The following is a 10,000-nucleotide window of genomic DNA, read 5'->3' as shown; positions in this document are numbered from 1 at the left end:
TGTCTTCACACAACATCTGATAGTACCCAATATCTGTCTTCACACAACATCTGATAGTACCCAATATCTGTCTTCACACAACATCTGATAGTACCCAATATCTGTCTCACTACAATCTGACGTATTTGTTTCTGTCTTTCATTCGGAAACGCCCTACCTAATAACATGGAGTAATTATGAATTTGATTTTTTTTTAATTCAAAAAAGATTAAATGCATGAACAATTCATTCTCTCTCTCTCTCTCTCTCTCTCTCTCTCTCTCTCTCTCTCTCTCTCTCTCTCTCTCTCTCTGGCAGGAGACAGACACAAAAAGACAGAGAGGTTCAAGGACAGTGAGAAGATTATAGTGCAGGGGGGAGGGGGCTCTACGATACTCGTGAAAACCCCCAGTACTGCTGTTAAAAAAATTAATGTTCAGAACATGTTCATCAGGGAGAGACAACAAGGTTGTCAGCGATCTGGTGATAAGGCAATAACGGTATTCTTGTGATGAAGTGGGAAGGGTTAAGGGGAGGTAATAACGATGTTCTTGTGATGAAATGGGAAGAGTTAAGGGGAGGTAATAACGGTATTCTTGTGATGAAGTGGGAAGGGTTAAGGGGAGGTAATAACGGTGTTCTTGTGATGAAATGGGAAGAGTTAAGGGGAGGTAATAACGGTATTCTTGTGATGAAGTGGGAAGGGTTAAGGGGAGGTAATAACGGTGTTCTTGTGATGAAGTGGGAAGGGTTAAGGGGAGGTAATAACGGTGTTCTTGTGATGAAATGGGAAGGGTTAAGGGGAGGTAATAACGGTGTTCTTGTGATGAAATGGGAAGGGTTAAGGGGAGGTAATAACGGTGTTCTTGTGATGAAGTGGGAAGGGTTAAGGGGAGGTAATAACGGTGTTCTTGTGATGAAATGGGAAGGGTTAAGGGGAGGTAATAACGGTGTTCTTGTGATGAAATGGGAAGGGTTAAGGGGAGGTAATAACGGTGTTCTTGTGATGAAATGGGAAGGGTTAAGGGGAGGTAATAACGGTGTTCTTGTGATGAAATGGGAAGGGTTAAGGGGAGGTAATAACGGTGTTCTTGTGATGAAATGGGAAGGGTTAAGGGGAGGTAATAACGGTGTTCTTGTGATGAAATGGGAAGGGTTAAGGGGAGGTAATAACGGTGTTCTTGTGATGAAGTGGGAAGGGTTAAGGGGAGGTAATAACGGTGTTCTTGTGATGAAGTGGGAAGGGTTAAGGGGAGGTAATAACGGTGTTCTTGTGGTGAAGTGGGAAGGGTTAAGGGGAGGTAATAACGGTGTTCTTGTGATGAAGTGGGAAGGGTTAAGGGGAGGTAATAACGGTATTCTTGTGATGAAGTGGGAAGGGTTAAGGGGAGGTAATAACGGTGTTCTTGTGGTGAAGTGGGAAGGGTTAAGGGGAGGTAATAACGGTGTTCTTGTGGTGAAGTGGGAAGGGTTAAGGGGAGGCAATAACAGTGTTCTTGTGGTGAAGTGGGAAGGGTTAAGGGGAGGTAATAACAGTGTTCTTGTGGTGAAGTGGGAAGGGTTAAGGGGAGGTAATAACAGTGTTCTTGTGGTGAAGTGGGAAGGGTTAAGGGGAGGTAATAACGGTGTTCTGTGATGAAGTGGGAAGGGTTAAGGGGAGGTAATAACGATGTTCTTGTGATGAAATGGGAAGGGTTAAGGGGAGGTAATAACGATGTTCTTGTGGTGAAGTGGGAAGGGTTAAGGGGAGGTAATAACGGTGTTCTTGCGGTGAAGTGGGAAGAGTTAAGGGGAGGTAATAACGGTATTCTTGTGGTGAAGTGGGAAGGGTTAAGGGGAGGTAATAACGGTGTTATTGTGATGAAGTGGGAAGGGTTAAGGGGAGGTAATAACGGTATTCTTGTGGTGAAGTGGGAAGGGTTAAGGGGAGGCAATAACGGTGTTCTGTGATGAAATGGGAAGGGTTAAGGGGAGGCAATAACGGTGTTCTGTGATGAAATGGGAAGGGTTAAGGGGAGGTAATAACGGTGTTCTTGTGATGAAGTGGGAAGGGTTAAGGGGAGGTAATAACGGTGTTCTTGTGATGAAGTGGGAAGGGTTAAGGGGAGGTAATAACGGTGTTCTTGTGATGAAATGGGAAGGGTTAAGGGGAGGTAATAACGATGTTCTTGCGGTGAAGTGGGAAGGGTTAAGGGGAGGTAATAACGGTGTTCTTGTGATGAAGTGGGATGGGTTAAGGGGAGGTAATAACGGTGTTCTTGTGATGAAGTGGGAAGGGTTAAGGGGAGGTAATAACGATGTTCTTGCGGTGAAGTGGGAAGGGTTAAGGGGAGGTAATAACGGTGCTCGTGTGATATTGGGCAGGGTTAAGGGGAAGTAATAACGGTGTATATGTGATAGACGGCAGGTTAAGGGGAGGTTATGAATGTGTAAAAATATGAAGGAAAAGGTAAAGGGAAGGTTAATAACGGTGATGATTGAAGGAGTATGACAGGATTAAAGGTGGGGAGGGGGGAGGGAGGAGACAATCCAATTTGTGCAGACACGCCGCGACACCCAGCAAGCCGTTGGGCGCTGTTTCATCACAACATGTAGATCTCTCTGTACGGCTTGGCAGAAGTTACTGGGGCTTCTCACAGCAGGCTTGGCGAAATATGCTGTCAGGCTGTATTGCGACAGACTTTGAACATCAGGTGTAGGGGAGGTGGGAGGGGGAGTGGCATGGAGGGGCGGGGGGGGGGGGGGGGGGGGGGGGGGGGCGAGGGGGAGGAACATGATAGAAAGACAGCGGCAAAGGAGAGAAAGAATAAAGGGAGGACAACCTATTGTGGACTGAGAGAGAGAGAAAGAGAGTTGCCGGTGTGGTTAGTTGGACCCCCTAAAACCTGAAAAATATGATAACCACTGACAATACAAGTGCAGCTGAACACTAAGGGTTTTGATCGATATACCGACTGTGAGTGTCATGCATAAATTTCCCCTCTTCCTCCTCTCAAGCCGACTCGCATGTTAGCACACACACACACACACACACACACACACACACACACACACACACAGGGGTGGGAAAGGGGAGGGAATAACGACAGGGGAGGAAGAGGAGGTGAGGGAGGGAGTGAAAGAGTTAAGATTATATAACACGTACTTCACAGTAAACCAGATGAAATACTGGGGATGGGTGATGGGAGAAAACAATCTGACGTTCAATTAGAGACCCAGGGTGTAGAAAGTGAGGAAAGCTCACAGTCAAAATGACAGCCACACACGGCGACAACATAACGCCTAACAAGGCAAGGGTCGAGGAAATGTCGCGCCACTCTTAAGTTCAGCAGAAAATGAGAACTAAGCAGTATCGGTAGAAAAGACAGCCAAAATGCAGCCACATTCCAACAAAAACTGCGATCAAACTGACCAAAATGCTGAAAGTTGAAAACTCCAAACACCACCAGACATTTCACATGGAGAAATTGACGTTCGTGGAAAGCATGGTGACGAAGTATCACAAGCTGTAATGATGTCAAAAACTGTTCATCAAAATTCAAATCCAGTTAACAATGCCAAGCGAAACCAGATTGCAAATGGAGCAAAAAAAACAACCAACCCAACCATACCAGAAGTAAAAACATGAAAATATCGGTGGGAAAAACCTCAAAGAAATGTGCACGGAAATCAAAGAAAAAACAACTTTTTTTATCCGCAAATCTTTTATTTTTAAACGAGATGAATTAGTAGCCTCTCATAACAAACGGATAATCAATGAATGCATGTTCACGTTGTGATCATTACCAGATGTTCAAATCTGTAACAATCTCAGTCTCTTGGACAGTCGTAATTAGAAGTGATTTCAACTTAATTTTTTTGTCGCGGATAAAAAAAAAAAAATCAAAACAAATAAAATAAGCTGCGCTGTATACAAGACCAATAAAATACAATCTTACAATAGTGGAAAGCATAACACCTATCGCCTTTTAAACACTGCACGTTTTATTTACTTACTTAGAATAGGTGAACACGGTAATAATGATAACGCAAACGACATACCAAACTGTTTAAAGCAGATTCCATCTTCAAATGAGTGAACAAAAAGTTCTTTTCGTTATCATCATTATCAATATACGTTGCATATCGTATCCGTGAAAAAAGGCACAGCTGCACTGCATTCATATTCAGATTCGTTCCTGTAAGACTCAATCGGGGGGAGAGGGGGAGAGGAGGGGGTGTGGACGGGGAAGGGGGTGGGGGAGACAAACAGCTGAAGGGGAGAAACAGACGAACAGAGACACAGTATGAGAAAGACAGACAAATATAATGCTAAAAAAGAAAAAAAAGAAAAGAAAGAAAAAAGAAAACAGAAACAAGAACAAAAGAAAAAGAAAAAAGCAGCAACTTTAAGAAAGTTGTTCCAGAACGGCGAACCGTGTGCTGAAAATTGCAGGAGAAGAAAAAAGAGGTTTACTCCATCAGCGAAGCACAGAACCTTAAGAATGGGGACTGCTGTTTGAAAACCACCAAAATAAATCGTAATGCAGTATTCAGTCCAAAATCATTTCTATGAAACAAGTCTAAAAACAAACTGTGACAAATGTCACATCGTGCAGGTACTCACCGCCTCTGCTCTGCCTTCGTTCTGAGTAGGGATTGAAGAGTACGATATTGTATTGTGTTGTATTGTATTGTATTGTGTTGTATTGTGTTGTGTTGTTTTGTGTTGTTTTTTTATTGTATTGTATTGTGTTTGTTGTATTGTGTTTTGTGTTGTGTTGTATTGTGTTGAATTGTGTTGCATTGTGTTGTGTTGTATTGTGTTGTGTTGTGTTGAATTGTATTGTATTGTGTTATGTTGTGTTGTATTGTGTTGTGTTGTATTGTATTGTATTGTATTATATTGTGTTGTATTGTATTGTGTTGTGTTGTGTTGTATTGTATTGTGTTGTATTTTATTTTATTGTGTTGTATTGTATTGTGTGGTGTTGTGTTGTGTTGTACTGTGTTGTATTTTATTGTGTTGTGTTGCATTGCATTGTATTGTGTTGTATTTTATTTTATTGTGTTGTATTGTATTGTGTGGTGTTGTGTTGTGTTGTGTTGTACTGTGTTGTATTTTATTGTGTTGTGTTGCATTGCATTGTATTGTGTTTTGTTGTATTGTATTACATTTAATTGTGTTGTGTTCTAATGTATTGCGTTGTATTATGTATTGTATTGTATTGCTTTGCATTGTGTTGAATTATGATGCGTTGTACTGTGTTGTACTTTGTTGTATTGTGTTGCATTGCACCGTATCGTATTGTGTTGCATTATAAGGTACTGTCTTATGTTGCATCGTGTTGCACTGTATTGCACTGAGCTGTTTTGTGATGCACTGCGTTGTATAGTGTATCATATTGCACTGACATATTTTGTCACGTAATGTGTAAACGTGGTATGACAGTACATGTGAATGTACGTGTGTATGCATAACAATCATGTTTTGAAGTGATTAGCAAACAGAAGAACATGCGTGTTTTCGTATGACCACTAGCACAGTGACAGTGGTACGATTATGCTGGTACGTTGCGTATAACTTCAATCATATTTATCATGATGACAACATCACCTCCACTCCAATCATAATAACAACAACAACAATAACGATAATATTAATAATGATTGTTTTTTTAATGGAATTATCATCATCGTCGTCGATAAGACGCGGGCCCGAGTCTAATTCAGTTAAGCTGTACGTGTGTAGACACTTCAAAAGTATCAGGTATATAACACGTGTGTTGCAATTTAAGAAGCAGAAGAAGAAGAATGTATTTACACAGTGCTAAATCTTGTGCTAAATCAAAGCACTGTCACACCCAATAAGCCTAAAACAAACGGATCAAAGAGAATACTTATGAATTCATGTAGATAGTAGGCAAGAAGGCTACTTGTATACATGCGTGTGTGCGTGTGCATGCGCGTTTGTGTGTGTGTGTGTGTGTGTGTGTGTGTGTGTTGAGTGCAAATGTAAACTTTCAGATCCCATGAGCAAAGTGACCACCCCACTTTTCCCCACACGTGTTCCAAAGCGAGCAAGCCACCATGCAGGGATGTTTCCCTTCAGCTGAGTCATGAAGGGGGACGGTGTATGGACACCCTGTTCTTCCTTTCTTTTTGTTCCCCGCCCCCACCCCCACCCCCTGCTACACCCCACCCCCATCTCTGCTCCACCCTCACCCTCAGCCCCCACCCCCACCCCGCTCTAACAAAAAAATGAAAGAATCAATAGCAACATCACCTCTTAGTTTATATTAAGGAGCCAACTGTCTGTTCTTCTCTTGTTGTTTGTGAGTCTTGTGGCAATCTTTGATACTTTATAATATCACAGTTAAAAAAAGAAGAAGAAAAAAGGGGGAAAAGGACGAATATAAGAAGAAAACAAAAGTAAGAAACGAACGAGAAACAGAAAGAGAAAAGAAAAGAAAGTTTAAAAGAAAACAACAACGATAAAAAAATATATATAAAATCATGTTGTCCACAGGAAAACCTGTCAGAGTATTAAGAACTGTACCGATTTTTTAAAAATAGATAAACCAACCCTCGAAGACAAAATAATATATATATATATATATATATATATATATATATATATATATATATATATATATATATAAACACTTTAAAATGTCACAAACTTCTGTTCATTTTATGTCTGTTTTGTTTGTGCGGGTCAGGAGCTTTTTTCTTCGATGTTTCTGCTTCCTAACTTTGAAAAGGCTTTTTGGACTGATGGCTGGCTGTAGTATTTGTTTTGCTTCATCTGTGTCTTCTTCGTTCGTGGGCTGGAACTCCCACGTTCAGTCGTATGTACACGAGTGGGCTTTTACGTGTATGACCGTTTTTAACCACCCCCCCCCTCCCGCCATGTAGGCAGCCGTTTTCCGGGGCAGTCTGTTTAAATATAGTTTGCTTTTATCTATTTATTTCTTGGATTTTTTTTTTGTGTGTGTGTAAGTGTGTGCGCGCGTGTGTGTGAGAGTATGTGTGTACATGGCATGGAAGGCGTTTGTGAAATATGTTCTGCTTGTTTTGCTTTTTAAAGTCTTTTTTATTGCATCTATTATTTTCATTTTTGGGGGTGGGGATGGAGTGATAGGATGGGTTGGGGAGTGGGAGTGAGGGATTCTACACTGATGGTGTTTTACATAACCAGGTATCAAAACAACGTTTTACATAACCAGGTATCAAAACAACGTTTTACATAACCAGGTATCAAAACAACGTTTTACATAACCAGGTATCAAAACAACGTGCGCGTCGTTTTCCCCATCCCCTTTCCCACCCCTGTGCGTGTGTGTGTGTGTGTGTGTGTGTGTGTGTGTGTGTGTGTGTGTGTGTGTGTGTGTGTGTGTGTGTGTGTGTGTGTGTGTGTGTGTGTGTGTGTAAGACGACAAAGAGCACAGCTAGTTGAAAGGAGGGCAGGGGCAGGGCAGGAGAAGAGCGTGGTGGCCAAACGGTGCTGTGTGAAAGGAGGTTTTTTTTGTCTTTTGTCTTTCAGGCTAAAGGAGGACACAGTGTAGTCACCAACTGTGTGACGGGACATGGATTCCACACACTTCATCCTCCACGATGAAGGCAGCAGCTGGTGAATAATGTTGTCACCCCCCCCCCCCACACACACACACACACCTACACACACACACACACACACACACACACACACATAATTCAGCCACCAGAGGGCCAGCAGTCCATCCTGAGAAGACCCGGCCTGGCTAGTAGAGTGCTGACCTGCTGGTAACGCGTCCACCCCAAGACTTTACACCACCACCCACCAATGGACTGAATTAGAAAAACAACGAACAAACAAACAAACAAACAAACAAACAAACAGATAAACAGACAAACAAACAAAAATACATACAATAATAGAAAAAAACACCCGACTAGTCTTCTGTCGAACAACGAGGTCTGTTTATATAAATCATAACTGAACCTATTTTCATCAATATCGTTACTATTCACATTGTTCTAGTGTGCTTCCAATTATTTTTTTTAAACAAAGTACATTCATGGAAGGGATAAAATCAATGTTTTGCGCATTTGTTGTGACGGTACAATTTCAAATATATCTTGTCAAATGTACGCATGCACAGCAATTGATATGCATTGCTTGTATGCTATGTCATTGAACCCTCTTGACCGAGAGAGTGGGGATGTAACTTGGGCAAGACACTCTCCACTGTAATCAAATTCTAGCCCAGATAGTCGGGACAGCAGTTACCTCTTCTGCTGTTCTGATGGTCATAGTCGAACACGACTATCATACAAACATGTCCTTGATATCATGATATCTTTACTGTCGTTTGCCATGTTGTGTTCATGACGTTGTTCATGTTGCCTTAACTCTCTCCATACGAACGGCGAAAGAGACGACGTTAACAGCGTTTCACCCCAATTACCATCATCAAAATATTACAAGCGGAAGGCTCTTATACTGAAGAGGTGAATGTTGACAAAGAATACCACAATTCTGACGACGGAATCTAAAGGTTGGGTCATTCAGACACCCACAGGACATCCGAGGGGTCTGTGTAGAGGAGAAGAGAGGACTGGCCGTACTGAGTGAGTTAAAGCCCCCTCTGAGCTACGGTCCGACACCAAGCCTGTCTGCACCTTCCAGACCGTAGCCTCCAAGAACCTGACTACACGGGCGAGACACAATGCGCAGGTCGTTTACTGCCAACTCTCTACATTGATGGCGTTTTAGTATAACCAAACAAAGAGAGTGCTCTTGTGTGTGTGTTCGTTTCGTTCTTTAGTTTAGCGTCACTTCACTACCAGTGATACTAGACGATTAAAATAAAATTCAAAAAAGAGAGAAGAAAAATGGGAGGGGGGGGGGGGGAGGGAAGAGGAAAACAGAAAAGGTAGAAAACTACCAAAAAAAAAATGCATATCTAACATGCAATTACATTTAACAGTAATAATTCAATAATGATAACAGTAATTAGAAACCATTAACGCAGTTCTGAAGTACATTAAAGGAATGTAGAAATAGGACTATGAATTAATGCTGTGAAAGTTCGGCCATAAGAACCTCGTCAGAAATAACTTTCCAAAAATACTCTGCAGAATAGTTATTCTCTTTGAAATACTTGGGCAAGAAGGTACGTAACTGCTGACAGTGAAACAAACAATGATGCAAGCTGAACTGCTTGCCACAGATGCATGTAACATTTTTACTATACTTTGTCTTCAGCGCATCAAGTTTTATACGGAAGAAAATAGAGGTTATTAATCTTGTATAGCAAGCTGATGGATTCGGTATCTCGTGTGTGTGTGTGTGTGTGTGTGTGTGTGTGTGTGTGTGTGTGTGTGTGTGTGTGTGTGTGTGTGTGTGTGTGTGTGTGTGTGTGTGTGGTCATAGTCGCAATGGCTAGCACGACAAAGAACAAAACCTTGTGAGAGTGGGGGTTGGGAAAGGACAGAAGAAGGGGAGGGTCACCTCACACCCACCTCCCAGATCTCTCTCTCCTTTGCCGCCCCCCCGGGCCCCCGCACACACCCACACACACACAGGCCAGCCACTCACCAACGAAGCCTCCACGCTTGTGTGCATCACGGAGCAGCTCCAGAGCACGGGCGCCCCCTGAGGAGGAGGGGACGGCGGGAGGGGAGAGGGACAGGGGGCGGAGGACGGCGGGGGCCGCGGGCAGGAGGACGGAGGGGGCCCGGCCCCCGAGCAGGCGGGCCATCAGCTCCTCGCGCTTCCTGGAGTACAGCCCCCCGAACCCCAGGACCCCCGCGCCCCCGGGGGGCAGGTAGATGTCACTGTCGGGGCCCTCACCCTCCTCCTGCAGCTGTTCCCGGGACTCCGCTGTCTGCTGCTGCTGGAGCTGCAGGCGGCTCAGCTCCTCCAGGGCCTGGCGCAGCGGGGTCTCCCTGTCGTCTGCAAGGCATTCAAGGGACATGGGGTCAGAGTCAAGCTACAGCAAGGTCAAGCAGGGTCAAGGTCAAGTCAGGATGAGGCCAAGCCAGGTCAAAGACAAGT

The 10,000-nt window shown here is 43.3% G+C and overlaps 1 protein-coding gene across 5 annotated transcripts in view; it reads right to left on the bottom strand.

Annotated features, from left to right (window-relative positions):
* LOC143297121 (uncharacterized) overlaps positions 1–10,000 on the bottom strand; it is a 145,972-nt gene that overhangs the window by 20,053 nt on the left and 115,919 nt on the right. For 3 of the 5 annotated variants that reach the window (XM_076609297.1, XM_076609311.1, XM_076609327.1), the window contains 2 exons: positions 9,542–9,898; positions 4,586–4,606 (listed from right to left, as the gene is read on the bottom strand). In XM_076609297.1, the coding sequence (XP_076465412.1) occupies positions 4,586–4,606; positions 9,542–9,898 (378 nt within the window). The remainder of the gene's footprint in view (positions 1–4,585; positions 4,607–9,541; positions 9,899–10,000) is intronic. The other 2 variants (XM_076609304.1, XM_076609319.1) reach the window with 1 other exon arrangement.

The sequence above is a fragment of the Babylonia areolata genome, chromosome 2, assembly GCF_041734735.1.
Source record: "Babylonia areolata isolate BAREFJ2019XMU chromosome 2, ASM4173473v1, whole genome shotgun sequence".
Classification (NCBI taxonomy): domain Eukaryota; kingdom Metazoa; phylum Mollusca; class Gastropoda; order Neogastropoda; family Buccinidae; genus Babylonia; species Babylonia areolata.
The sequence above is the reverse complement of the archived record's forward strand: the minus strand, read 5'-3'. Positions and strand labels throughout refer to the sequence as shown.